Source organism: Halyomorpha halys, unplaced genomic scaffold (assembly GCF_000696795.3).
Source record: "Halyomorpha halys isolate HHAL.00 unplaced genomic scaffold, Hhal_1.1 Scaffold1778.1, whole genome shotgun sequence".
Taxonomy (NCBI): domain Eukaryota; kingdom Metazoa; phylum Arthropoda; class Insecta; order Hemiptera; family Pentatomidae; genus Halyomorpha; species Halyomorpha halys.
In genome coordinates, this window is record NW_027108754.1 from 192,592 (window position 1) to 212,919 (window position 20,328).

The 20,328-nt window shown below is 28.7% G+C and overlaps 1 protein-coding gene across 2 annotated transcripts; it reads right to left on the minus strand.

Moving 5' to 3' along the window:
• Positions 1–7,480: 7,480 nt before the first annotated feature.
• kat-60L1 (katanin p60-like 1) lies at positions 7,481–17,933 on the minus strand. Of its 2 annotated transcripts, none has more exons than XM_014436116.2 (10): positions 17,755–17,933; positions 16,752–16,912; positions 15,654–15,795; positions 13,235–13,522; positions 11,959–12,046; positions 10,764–10,943; positions 9,272–9,414; positions 9,022–9,128; positions 8,581–8,707; positions 7,481–7,898 (listed from the first exon to the last, which is right to left on the minus strand). In XM_014436116.2, exons 1-10 carry the CDS (start codon positions 17,811–17,813, stop codon positions 7,700–7,702), a joined length of 1,494 nt encoding a protein of 497 aa, XP_014291602.1. In that variant the 5' UTR covers positions 17,814–17,933; the 3' UTR covers positions 7,481–7,699. The 2 variants fall into 2 exon arrangements, with proteins under 2 accessions (XP_014291602.1, XP_014291601.1); XM_014436115.2 differs by having other exon boundaries at positions 15,654–15,819; positions 17,755–17,932.
• Between the last annotated feature and the right edge of the window lie 2,395 nt (positions 17,934–20,328).

A 20,328-nucleotide genomic window follows, 5' to 3' on the forward strand; every position in this document is an offset into this window, starting at 1 on the left:
TATTTCGTTTTTGCAAGGTTGTTATGGCTGTAGTCAGATTTTACTTTCACAAACCAACCTATATATGAAATAAATATGAAGTATTGTTATTCTAAATAATAAAGAATTAACTGTTATGAAACTCATAAGGATTATTTTCAAAGTAGTTTGTGGTGGTAAATGAAAGTTGTATGATGCATGCACCAGATTTTTTTAATTTAATAAAAACATGGTGCTATTTATATCTTTGAAATTGTGATAGACTCGCATAATTTTATTATTTTTTATTTAGAGTGGAAACTTTTTAATAAAGTTGTATTTATAATTATTATTGTTTCCCATTTCTCATATTTTATATGTTTGTTGAAATATGAGATATTGATTGACCGTGTGTATAGATGAATGGAATATGGTCCAGGTGCGGTAAAAAAAAACTGAAATAGTAAATAATTATACTATTTTATTGAGCCAACGTTTCGCCCCATGTTGAAGCCCTGCAACGTGGGGCGAAACGTTGGCTCAATAAAATAGTATAATTATTTACTATTCGAGTTTTTTTTTACCGCACCCGGACCATATTCCATTCATGAGATATTGATATTTTTGAGAATTTCAATCTGCCGTTCTCTAATCATCTCTTATGAAATAAATGGTTATGTTTTTTTCCCATGAAGTGATTTCAACCTCCAAGTTTTATTCAATCATTAAATCTGATCATCTCAAAGAAACACAACTTTATACTAAAATATAATCCACCAATACCGACCAGTGTAAAAAGGAAATAGTCTACATTCAACTATAAGTCAAGAAGATAGATGAAGTAAAAAGGGTGTAATAACCTAGATGTTGATCGCCCTGAATAAAAATCTAATCTAATCTAATCTGATCATTGATGTTTCTATTTTAAGAACGACTAAATACCGAAATGCTAATTAATAGTTTCTAGTCCATCTGGTTTAATTTTTATATTTTGATATAATTTTATTCCTTGTGAAGTTGTGCTCCCAATCCACGATGTTCCAAGTCCATTTATTGATTTATTAAAGACACCTGAAAAGTCCTAACATCAGTTTTTTTGTCCCCACTTTTTTATCTGTCTATGTTATAAAATCAATTAAGATATGAGGAAAGACATGCAGGTAAGCACCTGACAACAATGTTTACTTAACCACATCAATAAGTAAATAAAAGTCAGTCTCTGAAATGGATGTCAAGTATGCAATCTTTTTTATTAACGTAGGAGAAAAATTGACCAAGTATTTCTATCATGACCCCATCTTTTCAAAAGTTAAGTTGGAAATCACACTCCTTCCTCTTCCTTATCTTAAAGGAATCAGTTATTGTTGATTTACTTTTGAACTATTTTTAGTAAACTAATGAGAAATATGTTTTTACTATAGAAGAATTTAGTGGTGGATACATTTTCAGCATATTTATTTTTTTAAACATGTAATAAACATTATATCATTTGTTTAAAATTATATATCTAACAAAATTTATTTAGTAAAGTTCTATATGTATTGTAATGATGGATATTATTAAAATGTTACAGTTATATGTTTTAAAAACCAGAAGAAGGAATTTATTGCTTTTGTAAGAAATCTATCAATTTAATTCAACCAATCCTTATTTTTATCGGAATTTTATCAATTAAGTAAATTGTGTCCATTATAATAATTAATAGAAAAATTCCTAATTACTTAATTTTTACTTGCTAGCATTTTAAACAATTATTTATGGTGAAAATTTTAAAAACTCATTATACTAGATGTCATAAAGTTAGTGCATCCTTGATAAACATAAAAAATCAAGACAATTATTTTCCCAAGAATACAATATGGATTTGGGAAGTGAAACTGTTTCTATTAATTTTTTTTTTGCTAATTTTACATAATTAAAACATTAGGGTTGAGTATTTATATTTTGAATTAATATAAAATAGAAATTTGAATCTTAATAAGCTTAATCTAATTAAAGTATTTTTTTTATTGAAGACAAAATTAAAATAAATCTGTTAAACTTCTTTACATTAAAGATTTAATAAAATTAATTATTAAAAGTTAAAATTAATAAAATAAAAGTCAGTCCCTTTTTATTAGTATTTTGATTATGCCCCTTTTAAACTAGTGAATTCAGCTTTAAAAATTACTCAAGTATGTTTAATTTCAAACTATTTGTGAAATTTAAATTTAAAAAATTGAAGGATCTAACTGTGCTGAACTTACACCCTCCATTTCTGTCAATTTTATTTAGCAAACAAGAAAACACTCAATAAAACAAGGTTTTTAAACTAGCATTTTGTTTTTTTATTAATGTAATTTAGTCACACAACATTTTCCCAAAAATAATAAAATGCAAGTTTAAAAACCCTGTTTTATAAAATTTGCCTGAAGTAGAGAATATAAATTTTGTTGTTAAAACCATAAATTTGAATATTAGTTCTCATACACTTTTTTTTTAATCAAATATTTTATGGTCCAATGTAACAGAAACATGTTAAATTCTAACGAGTATGTAATTTTGAAGAGGTTTTGTATAATTTGAATTACCACCATAGTCAATAGTAGTATTTTTGAAGTGAACCTTCTTCACAAACACTCAAGAAAAAATAAAATTATGTACAATAGTAAATTGATTTTGTAATGTGAGATGAAATGGAAGGGGTACAACATTGGTCAATTTTAGTAGGAAAATTGTTATATTGTAATATAATAGAGGTTAGAGTGTAGAGAAGTCAATAATTCTGGCATTGTTGGTACGATTGAGTGAGCTCCTATCCTCATACTCTCCTATTAAAATTTTTAAAAATTTCTAAGAATAGACCTGGGTCGCTCCTTTACTTCTGTTTCATATTGTGTCAGAAAATCTTCAATCTTTTTTCTTGGGTTCTAGAACGTTGGTAAAGAAGTTTTACTTCAATAAAAAAAATCTGGAGCAATGTGTGCATCACATGACATTCACTAAAATCAATTTACTCCTCTTAGCTATAAGATATTTTAATATATTATTTCATTTTCATAATTTTCACTTCTATCGGCTAGTTCCAATACTACTGTTATTTTTTTAATTACACTATATTAATTTAGACTTGTTTTGTCTCATTAGATGTGAAAATATAAAAAGATTCAAGCAGAAAAAATTAAGGAAAATTAAAAAAAAAATTCTATTTTAATCGATATCCAGCTCATATATCATTAATATAATTTTAAGCAAGATATATTCCAAGTTTGAATTATTGCTTATGAGTTAAGCAATCTTATTTAATAATAGTATTTATAAAAAATGTATTAGTAAAAATAAACTACTCTGAAATTTTGGTGGACCTCAAATTGTTTTATGTGGATCCTTAATATACGTCCAGTATTTGTTTAATCACTTTTATATATGGAAGCAGACATAATCCATTGCAGATTTTTATTTAATTTATTTTGAAGCAATACCTTTCTTTCATCAACCAGTTGTTATATTTCTAGACTGAAACTAAAAAACCACTTCCAAATGGATAGTGATTATCATAAGTGGTTAAAAGAACAAATCAAATATTTGAGCTATGACTCATGAGTTTTGAGAAAAAGAAAAAAAATGTATTCCCAAGAAATGTTTTATAAGCTGTTGGTTCACATCACTTCTAATTCTTAGCCACTAAAATCACTCCATATTTTTCCACTTTACATTTCAATCACTTAAAGATTTCATTTTGATATGTTGAATGATTTTCTAATTTAATGTCTGTTATATAAGTTAGCTCAACTTAAACCAAATATGAAGTTTGAAAATGAAACTGTTTTCATTAATTATGGAGTAAAATGATCAAAATTCAATTTTCATAGATTAACAATTCAGGATATTTCAGAAACTATCAATAAATTATTTCTCAACAATGGTCAATTAATGTGAAATAATTTTAAAGTAAATAAAATTACATTTTTTTTTTTTTTTTTTTTAAATTGACTTCTTATTTACTTAATCAATTATTATTTATTGAAAAACTTAATTTAACTTTTATAGTTTACTTACTTGTAGATTATACATTTATTTAGGTTATTCATTTAAACAAGATACTTAGAAAAAATAATAAATTATAGATTAATAAAGGATTACAAAGTTGAAGTCATGATGGGAAAGACAGTTTGAGGGTAGCCTCTTTTTCAGCATTGGTAATGCATTTGAAGAGGGGCTGAGGAAATTGGATCTTCTAGAAAGAGGTTTTGTAGAGTTTGTGTCAGTCTGATGGTGACGGGGCTCACTAGGTTTGTTGAGTCAGAAATACTCTAGTAATTTATTAATTGTTTTTTTTTTTCGAACCCTTCATTAAGAATAATAACATTGGTTCATAATACATACTATGTGAAATGTATAATGTATACTTTAGTGCGTCTTTTTCCTTTGATTGCCTTGTGCTGATGATGTGAGTTCAGTTAAGGTAGTATAGTCCAGCTGTAGCCTATAGCAATGCCATGAAATTAATGGAACATGAAGGGACCGTTCTGCTGGTTAATTTATTTCTTGAGATCATTAGTGGTCCTTTATTAATCTACTACTGCTAAATGTTAATGAGGGGGAGACGTGACGGCCGTGCGGGTTGGGGCACAGTTCCCAGTGCGCTTGGTTCGGAACGTTGTGGGTTCGATTCCCACCTGGGGCAGTTAAACATTCATTTTTTGGAGGTCCCGAAGAATGAATCTTGACACTCCCACCTTGATTAGTATGCAGCGGCAACCTAAGTAGCCGTCAGGGGTTGGCAAAAAGGACCCACAGACCAACTTGTTCCCCCGACCAAATACCAGTACCAGCCTATAGCAATGCCATGAAATTAATGGAACATGAAGGTGGGACCGTTCCGCTGGTTAATTTATTTCTTTGGATCATTAGTGGTCCTTTATTAATCTACTACTGCTAAATATTAATGAGAGGGGAAAAAAGAGTATAGACACAATTTCATCTTATTGCATAATGTTCTCAGGAATCAGATTGTTTAGGGGTAAAAAAAAAAAAGAAACAAAAGTTCATTTTAAAAAACATTATGTTTACTATTTTAAACACTTTTCAATAAATTACAAAAATTATTTTCTCATAAATGATCATACAAACATAAAATGAGACAATATACAATACGATTGTTAGTGTCTTTTATTCTCTATATTTTATAAACTCGAAAATATATTGATAACAATATTTTTAATTATATTACATAACAATAACATTGGTTTTTATATCACAAAAAAGCATTTGTAGTTTTAAAAACTTTTTTTTATTTGATTCATTAAAAAGAAAGACGGATGGATACCCCATAAGATATCGAACATCCTCTTAGAATATTTAAATTATTTTATCTGAAATTATACAGATCAATATAATTTTTAACATAGTTGGCAGGGAAGGGATTTTTGATTGAAAAGATTTCTTATATCATAAAATATATTTTTAGTGATAGTGAAACTTTCAGTATTGAACCAATGTTTTATTATATCAAAGTCAAGAATATCAAACCAGTTTTTTTTATGATGGATGTAATATTAAGAATATTTTAAATTTTAACTTCAACAAAATAAGAAGAAATAAACATTTTGATTATTGACCAAAAATTAATTACTTTGTATTTCTTGGACCATTAGTGTTTGTATCACTCCACCAGTATTTTAATACAACTTGATAACTCATTTCAGCAATAAGAAACTACTAATTTGTCTTTTATTGTATATTTAAATTAAAAGTTGGATTTCATAACGAATATATAAAATTCATAACGAAATATAAAAAGACATGGTATATTTTTTATGTTTTACCACTTATCAGTAATATTATACAATTTATCAATAAACTAAAGTGAAAGAAAGAATAAATTTGTTCTGAATATTCAATGTAAAAAAATTAATTAGCAATGATGAGTAGTTGACAATATTAACGGATATATGAGGGCGTGGCTTGCAAAACTCAATTTATCCACAGAAACTGAATTCAGAGAAAAGTCTTAAAAGTTATAGATTCATTAAAGTTAGACTTCTTAGGTTAAAAACAATTTCAGTCATTGAAGTCATAGTCCTAAAGTGCATCAAGTGAAAATATTTTCTTACAAATTGATCGAATGCTTAACATTTAAAAATTTCAGGCTAAAGTGAGTTTTGAAGCTCAACAATGGATATTTGACACAAGAACAACTATGAATATAATAAGTTTTGCGGTATATAACCTTACATATGGTGAGTTTTGAACAAGGTATAGGAGAAACCATCTAAAGAACAAGAAAAAATCATAGAGAAACATTTTCATTTCTAAATTTAAAAAATATAAGTATCTAAATGAATTTTTATTCAACTAAACAGGCTTTAAAAATTATTTGTTTTTGTTCACATTAAAACAAAAAATAAAAACACTGGATATAGGTAGTGTTACAGAGCTAAAAACAGTTGGGACTGGATATAGGCGGTTTCACAAATGAAGAGTTGATGGATACAGAGATTTTTGCAAAGCACACCACTTTTCTCTCATCATTATTCATGGGATAAACATTTACAGTAGTTTTCATACTGGAGTCAGTTAGATATGAGTATTTAGATTAAAATATCTCTATTTTTTAATGAGTGTCACAGATCAAGTTCTCAAATAGATAAATGTATCCTAAAATATAAGTATTAAATATTAGCCTGGGGATCTGGATCTGTCTATGTGGCACTAAAGAAAAAACAATTAGATTTTGTAATTTAGGGAGAATTCTTTCTTTATGTTTGAATCATAGAGTCATAAACAAATAATTGAAGAGTATTCTCAATATTTCATAATAATGTTGATAAACAATTATCTAAAACATTAAAATGATTCACAGGTAATATACATATATTTTTTTTATATTTGCTATTGACTAAAGTTAGCAAACCTACTAATATTGATTTTGAAACTTTGAACTACAGTTCATGTCACACATTCTAGTAATTATTTAACACCGAGAATTAGAAACTATTGTTAATTTTCTTAAATAACTGGATAGTACTTATAATATAGATTTGATATCCTCTATCGATCTAATACTATATAAATTTGACACACAACAAAAAGGACAAAGGACCATTTGTCACAATGTTGTTAGGGTTCCAAGTTTTATTTTATGTTGTAAAGTATAACTAGGATCTAGTTTCACCAACAATAGAACTGTAGAAGAGATGAACGATGAACATTATTATTAATTCTATTCTAGTTAGCATACTGATACTGTTATGTTCTTTGTCCATTTATTTACTTTTCAGATGTTTAAAAATCCACAAGTCAAACACAGGATGATAAATAAGATTATCTAAATTAGGCTTTTAAAAAAAAAATTGTTTGCGTTTAATCCGTTTTCTTTTCTCCTTTAAAGTTTCTCCCAACCAGAGTCGTTATTTTTTTGTAAATTCATATCAGAAATGTTGGGTAGGCTATCATTTGTACAACACTGCAAGCTCAGTCTTCTCTGTTAAAAAATTAATAAATTTAAGTTGAACCATATTTATAAATTCAAAAGCGCATAAACAATAAAAATAATTTATTAATCGACAGCATGTTAACAGTAGAAGTAATAGTAACCCTCAATTACAAGTAGATTTTAAAATTAAGACCAACATTTTTTCAGTCAGCAAGAGAACCTACCAACTGGAGAAACATGACCAACTTAATCTTTAGTCAAATCAGAGGGAGTATCCATAAGGAACTTAAACAATGTGAATCCAGTTGGCAAGTGAGATTAGTATCAGCAAGAACCAAATTCGTCTATCCAATGTTTATAGCGTGCTATATCCTTGCAGTTGACACTCTTTTTACATTTACTCATAGCTTCCTTGAAATCAGCGGCAGTAACAGGCAAGTCTACTTCGCTTTTTGTTAGCTTCTTGATCTCTTCAGGGGATCGACCCATAATCTTTCGCCTCATGCTCATTAGTGCCGCATCTCTGGTTTTATAAAACAGAAAAAAAGAAAATTAAAATTACATAACACTTACATTAAAAGCAATAGTAAAAGAAAATTTGGTTAAAATAATAAAATTAAAAAATATTTGTATCACTAATTTTAAAATTCAATGAACTAAATATGACTCATAAATCCAAAAAATTGACTATCTAATATCAGAAGGGAAGCAAGAAGAAAAAAAAAAACTGAAAGTATCTACAGTATAACTCACTTGTAAGAAGCTCACTAGATACAAGAGGAAAAGTTGGTCAACCTAGTTACATTAACTCAGTATGAAATAAAAATTACCAGGGTATATTCAAATACAGTTATTGGTTTAGTAAAAGGTTGTAAATACAGTAAAGGTTGAGGTTGAGCCCAGACAAAAATTTACCAATAAAATTGTTCTAAAAGTTTAGTGGACTTAACACATAACATTTTACTAAGCGCAGGTGGTTTAAATTATCTTCCTCAGAAAGTTGCTCAAAATTCTAGCCATTTGGTTAATAGTTTAAATTTACAAGTATGTTTTTATGATCACAGTTCAAAAATGATCCCTTGTCACTTACAAGAACTAACTTCAATCATCTAATTAATTTCCTACAGTAAGGGGACTTTCTTCAAATAATGTGAAACACAATTTTTTTTTTATCTTCATATAAGGATAAGAAAGATTTTAATTACCTGCAGACATTAATAATATCAGAACATGTATATCCATCCAACTGCTTAGATATTCGTTCACAATCAATCCCAGGATCTAACTGTACATTTTTGAGACACAATTCAAGAAGTGCTTTTCTTGTTTCATCTGAAATAAATAGAGTCGAAACTATACTTAAACAGAGTATTTAACGATACAATTTATTGCATAAATTAATAATATGATTGTTTGGGATGAGGATAAGACATGTTGCTATTACTTATTACCTTTGTCTATCACAACTCATTTTCAATGATAGAAAAATTTATTATGAACTTTTTTTTTTTGTTTATTTTATTATATTATTACTTTTCAGCAATACATTGCGTTAGTGAATTATGTATAAGTGATAAGTCCATAACAAAATAACTGTTTTCCAGTAATAATGCATATTTTAAATTATCTGTATGATTGCAACTTACAATCTGGTAGAGGAATGAAAATTCTTTTCTCGAATCGTCTTCTAAAAGCTTCATCAATATCCCATGGATGATTAGTAGCTGCCAATACCATGATGATTTTTTCATCTCTGAGAATATACAAAATTTTTAAGTATATATTAAGTAATCTATTTATAATGTTCATTTGAAAATGAAATTATGATTTAACTAATTAAAGACCAATGATAAGCTATGATTTAATAAATTTCACATAAAAAGTAATATCACTAACCCAGACGAACTGATACCGTCCATCTGTATCAGTAGTTCCGCTTTGAACCTACGAGAAGCCTCATGCTCTGAATCAGTCCCACGCTGAGAACAGAGTGAGTCTATCTCATCTATGAAAATAGTTGAAGGAGCATAAAATCTTGCCTGTAGAGGATAAAAACAAAATTTTAATTAGTAATATATTAATAAATATATTTTCACTTTATCTTATCAGTGGGGGTGATAAAAAAAATATGTACTTTAAGTAATTAAAAACTGCACTCTCAATATAAACAAAAATGTTGGAGAAAAAAAAAATAATTTCATTTAAAGTTAAGATATAGTAGATAGAAACACCTGATTATAAAAGATATGCCAAACTGTATTTGGTTGCTATATACACAGCATACTTTAGATCTTATTAAATAATTTATTGAGGTGTAGATAGTTGACCGTAGATTAATGCTTGGAGAAGTTTGTCGGGGGGTGCGGTCAGCAAAGAACAACATAAACAGCAGTTACAAACCTGCCTTCTCCGCCACAACCCCTGATGAAGACCTGAAACTCAGGCCGAAACATCGGCATAAAATAAATAAATATGGTTTTGTTTATTTATGTTGTTCTTTGCTGACCGCACCCCCCGACAAACTTCTCCAAGCAATAAATAATTTATTATATAATAAATGTGTAGTATAACTTCAATACATGGTATACATAACACATTATTTCAATTAACTTTTATGAATCGCAATTCAGAATAAATCAGTAAAATAATAATAATAAATAAATAAAATCTAGATTAGTGTTGCACATAAATGTATAATAAATAAATAAGAAGTGCAGAGCTATTATGCATTATATTTTGAGCCAGGTTTGCTAATTAATATTGACAACAAACAACACACTTGTGCTTCATGGATGATAGCACCTAGTGTTTTGAAATTGAATTTTAAAAAATTCCTAAAAGTTATTGGCTATGCAATTGAATAGCATTGGTATTCATCGACCCCAGAGATCAGATCGATCCCTGAGATGAATGTTATATAATTCAACTACTCTGTCTGTTGCTATAAAAACCAGTTCCCTATCCACTTTTGCTCACTGCCCGATTAATCAGGTCTGGTCTGATCCGGCCCCATTCTTAGCTCTGCCAACATCTGGTCTTGGACATGCCTCCACATGACACTTTTGTGGGTTTACCTAGTCTACTTTAATTGTTTAATGGTACCTTTATTACTTTCAGACTAGTTAAGAGTAATAAACTACCCGATTACTATTATATTGTAACTGCTTTAATTGCATGATAGCTGTCGACTTCCACTAGCTACGCTTGCTTAAGAGATAAATAAACTCCTCTGACAGATCTTTTTCAGGTGAGGTTAGGCCTAAATTCACCAGGTTATAATCCACAGCTGGTCTTGAAGAGATTATATGCAAGTACCTAATTATTTAGTAATTGAAAAAAATAAATACAATTAGCCCATTAAGGAATAAATAATATCATGGAGCATTACCATTTCAAATAGGAGCCTGACTAGTTTTTCGGATTCGCCTCTATATTTAGAAGTAAGCGTCGATGAAGAAACATTAAAAAAAGTAGTACCACACTCTGTTGCTACAGCTTTTGCCAACATAGTTTTTCCTGTGCCTGGGGGCCCAACCATTAACACTCCTTTCCATGGTCGACGTATTCCCTAGATAAAGGATTTAAATATGTATAATTAATAAGTATATTTTATTATAATATGAACCACATAGGAGGTTGAGGGTGGAGCAAGAACAGTGGATTAAGTATTATTCCCGAACTATTCTCTAATGTAATTTAATAGTTCTCAAACTATTCTCCTACTTTGGTCATGTTCAGAAATATCTTATTATTTCAGCAAATATAATGAAAGCCAATGACCCTGTTTATTACAGTAGGAACTCTTTGTTTCCTTTAGGTTCTCCATTTATTAGATGTACTTTGTTAATCATCATTATTTTATTTTAATAACATTAAAAGCTATACAACTTATGATTTATGATATGACAAATGATTTTTTTTTCCCTTTTTATAAGTTACATTATTGAATATGTGTAATAATTATTTAAAAGTTGTACATATATAAATTTTTCTTCAAATTACTAAGACAGACAGGCACTAGGGATGGATTACTAATAAACAGCATGATTTATGGAGTTTTATTAGGATTTTGGTTGCATAAATAATAAAACATAATAGTTATAATATAAATACAATACTTTTTTTAAAAACAATTAGACATTTTTTTTGTTTATTATACATGATGACTCCCATCTTTCTATCAATCTCATAGGGTCATGAAAGAAGAATAAAAGAGCAAAAATTTGAAAAATTCAAACCAATATTGTTCGATGCTCACTTTTTTAAAAATCTTTTTTGATCATGTAACGTTTAGAGGCTATCATTGTTGCAAATACTTGACACCATGTCTAACAAATAATGAGATGAGGCAAAGATTTTTATGTGGATTACAAATCAGATATGGAGCTCATACTTGTCTTTTATAATTTTAAACATTATTGGTAGTGATTTTTTATAAATTTCATGCTAAATGACTTTTTTTTCTAGAGATGAGCACCATTACAACTATTGAGCTATGAGCTTTTCACATTATTGATCAAATGCAATAATAAAGTCAGAACCTTTTTGTTTCTCTATCTAATTACAATAATTATATAAATTACCTTAAAGTAATCAGGAAGCAATAAAGGTAGGACCATAGCCTCTTGCAGTACACTCTTTGCCTCGCACAATCCAGCAACTTCTGCCCATCTTAAAAAAATATATATATATAACATAAACAACTTTTATACACAAGAATTTTATCACAGAAATAATTATTTATTTTTATTTTTTATATATTAATAAGAATAAATAAACAGATTAATTGTGATTTATGTGCAGAAAAAGTGATTTATGTTTTAGACAGTTAGGCAAAATTGTGATCTAATTTTAACAAAGAGTTCAAAAGTATAATTGTACGCATGGTACTTCAGACTTATCAACATATGTAACATTATGTGATGGAGTGGTAAGGCACTGTGCTAATAACTCTACAGAACTGGGTTTGAATCCAGCTGTGGCAGATAATTGTTTATTCTGATAATGTAGGTGTGAGTCAATCCTGTGAGTCCACCCAGCCTCATAAAATAAATAGCCTTAATTGAGGAAAATGTGGTAGTCGAGCGTGATTCTAACCTAATCACTGTTCAAAGTACTGAACCTCTGACCCTTCGTGGATTGTAGTGGTACAGATTTATTATTAAGTACGATGTGATAGTACAAATAAAATATATTCAAAATAAAATAACTTTTTCAGGGTTCATACTCATTTAAGATAATAGTTTACAATGGCATTGTAAAGAATAAATTAAGATAAAAATTATGATATTTGCAGAGGGGAAGGGATTTAGTTGAAATTTCATACATAATAGTTCTTTACCATATTAAATTATACATTAAATAAAGTTTAATTTAATTAACTAAATAAAATTTGAGTTAGTTTAGTTTACAAAAAGGTATGATTTTCAAAGAAAGGATAAAATAATAATAAAAGAAAATATCTAATTAATAAAAAAAAAAATTATTATTTTATGCACAGATACCTCTTCCAATCAATTTATTTCACCAAAATAACAAATTAAGAATGACTTTTAATTATTTTAATTTATAACTTAAGATTCTCTTCATGATCATAATATTTTTGAACACTATATACAGATTTTTTTTTTGAGTTACCAATATGAAACAAAAGAAACAGATAATAATTTTAAAAAATAAGGTTTCCAAGAAGAGTTAAATAGTCAACTTGTAGGGTATGGACAGAAATAATTTTTTTTTTGGAGACTATTGAAGATCTGAATCCATTTATAAATAATCTTCAGATCAAAGTCTTTTAAAACAATAATACTTATTCTTTATATGTAAAAAGTTTTACAGAAATAAAAGTAAAAATTTTACCTTATGGCAGTGTCTCTTTGCAAAATGTCTTTTTCAATAGTTTCAACCAAATGGTGCTCATAACCAATCGGTTCAAACCTTATCTCTTTCGATTCAACCTTGTGATCTTCACTGTTTTCCTTTCCATCTTCCTTAATCTCCTCTGCTGGTCTTCCTTCCTCACTTGAACCTTTCTTCATATGTCGTGTTCTGGATGAACGTCTTTCTCTTTTATAGGCAACTGCATTCAGGCAATTGTTGGTATTTTCAAACGAACGAGGTTTCGGAAAATTCAAGTTAGCATTAGATCTGGAATCATTTAAAAATAAAATAAGAAATTAAATAACTAATTTGAATAGTGGATTAGATACAATATTAAAATATAAGGTTTAAATAATTTTTTTAAAATTACGTTTACTCTTTTGGTGCTATAAACACTCCTTTGGACAACCTGCTCATACAATGAAATATTTTTAAAAACGTGGGTAAAAATATTTCACAATCACAATACTTCTTACCATACATTTCATAAATATCATGGCATTAAATTAAATTAGTAATTCTTTTTTTGTCGTTGATTAATTCAGGAAAAAAGAAAAGTGACAACACTTGAGATACAAAGCATCTCCTTAACTAACAAATATTTTGCAGTCTTAGATTCATATCTGCCGTGTTATTCACTTATTCCACTAGTCTTCAACTTATTAAAAAAAATTGATTTCAGTTTACCTTGAATTATACCAAAGGCTTAAAGAGTCGAGGTTTCACCATGAGACTTGTTCAGTGATAAGAGTAGGGATGGGAACATTGTAAAATATTTGAATTAGATCCTGATATGATTGGAACGACATTGGATTTTGAAAGAAGTTGAGTAAATTTTGATGGGAATCTACAATCTATTAAGGTGTCAGAAAACTGGGGATAATGGGTGGATTGGAATAGGTTAAGTGAATATGCGAGGTCTACAAGGTAAGCATTTATCAGGAGTGTCGGAGAGGAGGTTTGTACTCAAGTCTCGAGCAATAATTAGGTTGTTATAGTGAGGAATGTAGGTGAAATGGAAGGATTCAAAGGTTTCATCAAATTTAACTTGAGGAGGGCGATAGAAAATGAGAACATATAGGAGAGTAAAGGAGGAGGATATTTCTGTAAATAAGTACTCTAGATGTGGGGTGTCAGGTAAAGGAGATTTTTAAAGGATTTTAATTCCCTAGCTGTCATGAACAAATAAGCGGACTCCTCTGCCATTCTGGTCCCTCCGATCATGAAGAATGAGTGTATAGTTACAGAAGAAGAAGGGATGTTTGGTTTTAAGCCAGGTTTCAGACACAGCGATGACATGATAAAGGTTATTGTGAAAATAATGGAGATATTCTTTCAAATGTGCAGAGAAGCATTGGGAGTTAACATGGCAGGTTAGCAGGATGTTATTCATATAGGAAAAATCCACGATTAGAACATGATTTGCACCATAATAATTTAATTTAAAGTGAATTACACCTTTAACTATTAAATAATTACTAAACTAAGATTACAATATAAATTTTAAGCATATTTACTTAAAACTACTTTTAAACATTAATAGTGTTTATAATCTTAAAATTTTTTCTTGAGACTGGTAATTTCTTAATAAATAATTCAAAACACTAGTTATAGTTGTGATAAAAGTGTATTAATAGTGTGTGCAGAGAAATAATTTTGACTATGGTTTTTAATGGATAATTGACTTATTAGATATAAATGTTTTGACCTGGGCAGAATAGCCTGAATGAAGTTTTTAAAGTGTTAAATTATATGTTTTCATAGTGATATTGAGTAGATTGTCCCTGAAGATGGCCGAATTGGCCGAAACGTTGGACGAGTAAAAGAAATAAAGGTTTTGAGACTATAATTTGATAGTGTTTTGAATTATTTATTAAGAAATTATTAATTAATTAATAGTGTTATTATTATACAATACATTAATTATACCCTCCAAACAATACAAAACCAGAATATTTAGAGTGGTATAATGTGTATTTTCCCCCAACAATATTCTTTTTCCATTCACATGTATATTTTAAAGATTATATTTTGCTTATGACTACAAATTAAGTCCATCAATACTCCCATGGAAATAAAAGTGTCTACAATATAGGTAAATAAAAGTAAAATGTTTAATACGCAGTATCTTAGCTAAAACTGGTCAGACTTTGATTATTTTTCAATAGCTTTATTTAAATCTTACAACAGAGATCATTTTGCAAAAATGCTTATAAATTGGTTAACTCATTTTTTAATTTACTGAGGATACACATATGAACTAGGTTCCTAAACATCATTATTTTTTTAGTTAAAATAATTTATAACAACCTCAATAGATAGTAAATTACTGACAAATTAAAATTTGGCTACATTGAAAAGACATGGAGATATGTGTAAGAAAAAACATAATATTTACTTCGGTTTATTGATGGACGGAAGAGTAGGCTGGAGTTCGGGGTCTCTTTTTCGCAACGAAGCCACCCACTTATTGGTTATGACTTTTGAATTTGGAGAAGAAGAAGGTGATCCTCTTCTGTGACTATTCCCTGTCTGAACCTCTGTCAAAAAATAGCTTATTCCACCTTCAAACATGTAATGCAATTATTGAATATTGAGATGTCCACAGAAGCCAAAGGGGAAAATAAAAATAAATTTAAATAAACATAAACTATAAATAAAAAATAAATAAATAAAACAATACAAAATAAATTATATATATTATAAATAAAATTAATTAATAAATAAAAATAAAAAATGTAGTAATTTGGTTTAATTTTCAAAATTTTACAAGCAATAATTTCATAATTACTACTTCTTTATGTAAGCATATAAGACATGGTGATATAAACAAAAATCTTGAATTATACAATTTTTTGTAGAACTAAACACCTTAACCAAGGTGTTCTATTATAAAAGAATAGAAAAAAAAAATAATGCGAACAGTTTTTTATTACTGATTCTATACAAATAACATTAAAGTTACATATCTAAGAATTTGGTTGGGAGGTGTGGTAAAGAGAAAAAAACACACATTAAATGGCTGAGAACATATAAAAGGATTATTAAACTTCTTTCTTACTGTCTGTTTATAGCAATTACTCCACCATTATAAAATTTATCCACTTATGCAATTCTATATGATACCTAAAAGTGCAGAAAAATAATAATACTCTCTCGTGTGATAAAGTTTTCCTTTGCAAAAACATAAATATGCAAATAAACCAGAAGTAATAGAATACTATATTAAATTGCTCAACATTCTAATTGGACGATCGATTGTGTAAGGAAGAAATGTATAGCTTAATTCAAAAGATAACTGGATAGCTCTGCCATTGGAAAATTGAATAAACTATTTCAGGCATTTAAACAAACAATATTAGCATTTAAAATATTAAGCTCAATAAATTTACTTTGTTAATAATTGATAAAAAAAAAAAAAGAAAAATTAAAAGAAAAAGTAGGAATACTTCTGTTTGGACATGGCATTTTATGAGTAAAACATTTTATAAGTTACCTTTGTTTCTTGATTGTGGAGGAGGCGAATGAGATCTCCTTTGAGGTCGACTAGGACGTGCTGTCACTTTAGTGAAACCCATTGGAGCGAAAGTATCGAGCATGATGGAATCCATCATTTGTGCAACTTGATGAAATCCATCTCTCCCTCCGCTACCAGTCCTAAAAATAAAAATGTAAATTAGATAACTATGAAATACCTTATTTATTTAATTAAACAATTTAACATTGTCATTAAAGAACTTCAGCTCTCAATTTTCTCCTTTCCTACATGTTTCTTGATATTACAACTTATGGAAGACCAAGGATCTCTAGCTTACTTATCTAAAACATGAATTATAATTTAGAAAGAGAAGTTATAGTTTTTTTTAATTTATTGTAATTCAAAGTGACTGAGGTGACCTAGAGAGTAGAGAGCAGGCTTTCTGAGCAAACTTGTTTTTTCTCAATACATTTTCTTCAGACAAAAAATAGTAAGTACTGTTAAAGAATGAGGAAAATATCTATAGTTTGAAAGATAATTTTCGAGTCTGCTCCTTCATAAACGGGTACTTAGATTAATCAGGCCATTATGGGACATATTGACTCAAGTATAATCAAACATCACTAGCAGTTCCTGGCCCTCTTTGCCTTCCCTAGAGAGATCATGGGTTGCTACAGGACTGACTAAGTATATATTTTTCATTATTATTTTTATTATTAAATTATTTACAGTCCACATAGTAAGATCAGATGTTTAAAACAGAAGGGATGAAAAACTAACCAAGCTTGCACTAATTAAAATTTATTTCTAATTAGTTTTGATATGAAAATCATTTTCTCAATAAATTTCTAAAAACGATATATTCCAGTCAAAAATAAAATACTACGTAAAAGAAACAATATTTATTCATGGTTGAATTATATAACAATTTTGGTAAATGAGTATTAATGAGGAAAAATAAAAAAACGGACATCAATGATCACAGATAACATCTCTGATAAAAAGATGAATGGGAACTTACCTGAAAAATGGGTCATTGGCAAAGACAGAAAAAGGATTACCAAAACCGATAAAATCCATTGCTATTATCAGTTTCTAAGATTTTAAAACTTAATAGTTTGTTTGAAACGAAATTATTAACGCGAAATAATCGAATACTAATTGTTAAAACTGAAGATGAACAGCAGAGGAGGTTCGGTTAGATAGTCGCCATGGTAACATCCAACATAGGTCAATACAAGTCCAGTTAGCAAATACCATTTTCATTTATTCTTATACTAATCAAAAATAATTATATTAACATAATAATATCGGTGTTTTTGGTTTTACGATGATCTATGAATAAGGTTCGGAATTAAGGATGAGAAACGTTTTTCTTATAACATAAAAGGATATGAATTATCTTAACGTTTACTCTGTACCTAATTTACTGTTAATGCTAAATTACAAAAACTTTAAAAATATTTCTAACTAAAACTATAAAGAGAATTTAAAAAAAATCTTTTTGGAATAAACCAATTTATTTAAATGTAATTCTAATTTTATAATTTCTGGCTAAAACCACAGCGTATTTTCAGAACATATTAAGACGTGAAACAAATCTCCAGAACGTAACTTTCATAGATTGATTCAAATAATGTTAAAACAAAATAAGCAGGGAAATTCCTCAACAACTTATCAATGGGAAGGGAAATTCTAAAATTACAACTTACGGAGTTCAGGGAAGTATTCCCTAAAATGTACCCTTTTCCTAAACATTTTTGAAAACTTAACCTTTCAAGATAGCGTTTATAGGCTATTTTTTGAATAATGACCTCACTTAGTAAAGTTTTATCACAGTTTTCGTTATTTCAAATAGGTTCTCAAATCTCAAATTTTCCAACTTTTTGAGTTTTCTAATTATTTGATGATGAAGATGATACTCCCTATCAAATTACGACGTCCCTAAAACTATGAATTACATAGACATGAAAAGGTAAAACTAGCGAGACAAAACAATAAAAATTATTGTTGAAAATAAATTCCTGTGCACAATTTGTTATTTATTAATGAATGACACTTCTTGCATAAGTAAATGTTATTATGTTAAACTTACAGAAAAACAAGTCACAGGTCACCTCAACAAGGTCAATGGGGATGATAATAAAACCAAAGACGAACGTTCAAATGGAGGATGTAGGTTGGTAATACTAATGGATCACCGAGGAAATTTTGAAATCAATCAGAATTAGAATCGGTAGGGGTACGGAAGTTGACACTGGAAGTGAGGTTGGGAATGCTTCGTTAGTGCGTTTTATTTTATTATTGCAGCCAAATGACAAAATAATGCCCGTACAAGCTTTCTGTTTATTAGGAATCGAAAGAAAAATTGCACTCATTCGTGATTCAAGTCAGTTTGGCGTTTGAATGGTGACGGTCATTTCAATGGATTGTTTAGGGTCCCTTTAAAGAAGAGTTCTATATGATATGGGTCATTTTTTTCAAAAATTGATTTAAAAAAAATTTTTAGTAGTTATAATTGCTAAATAAAGTTAAAAGGATTTGAAACGATGAAATTCCAATGAGGTAATAACCAAAACTAAAGATATGAGTGGTGAGAAATATATTTTTTAATTATTAGCTATTTAAATATATTATAAAAAGTTTTTTTCTTTTTATAAAATTTCGTATTTTAATATTGTTATCGCCCAAGTACAGGAACGATATACGTCAGAATTTGCTCCTGAATGACCCAGATTCACGAATGGGTTCACTCCACTGATTCATCTAGCACAACCTTACCCAAAGGATCAGTGCCATCTGTACACAAAGTACCCAGGGTATGGCGATCCATGGTCGTGGTTTACTCCTATGCCCGATAGCATTACTAATAAATCAAACAGTGACAAATTTTGGCCATTTTTTCAACCAATAAAACAGCCTGTTCCAATTTTTTTTTTCAGTATGTGTTCACAATGTTTGTAACGTGGGAGAACAAGAGTCCCTTCAGTAGTTGTTCAGACTAGTGCCATCTTTATCCCACTGGGTCCTTTTCCTTTACCTCTATACAATACTACATACTACAATTGCTTCAAGAAAGATTAAGCAGTTTATCACCTATATTGATAGAAAATGAAGTACTAAAATAAAAAGAATTTTAAATAGTAATTCATGATTTTGGGTAAGTACTGAGAGTATCTCTTATATAATGAATAATTTAATGTTTGTTACTTTTCAAAAATCAAATAAATTGATGGTTTTAACTAATGTTGTTATACATACTAAGATATAGGTAACAGACATACTAAAAGATAGAGGTGATAATTTTGCTGCCTTAGCAAACATTTTTTTTTTAAAATTTATTAGTTGGGTCATTTCTGAGCGTGCCCGATATGAAATCGGCTCTAATTCACCGTTCCTGAGTAAGAATGATTTTCTTTTCACATGGAAATGTTCCGTCGCTTGCATGAGAAGTGTGAAGAACCGATTTATTCCAACGAAGAAATAACACTTAGCTTCTGGAAAGCTTTGGGTTTTTTTTTGTAGTACTCAATGTTGATCAGACAAGTGGTTGTAATACTAAGTAATATATTAAATAGAGATAAAAGTAATATTT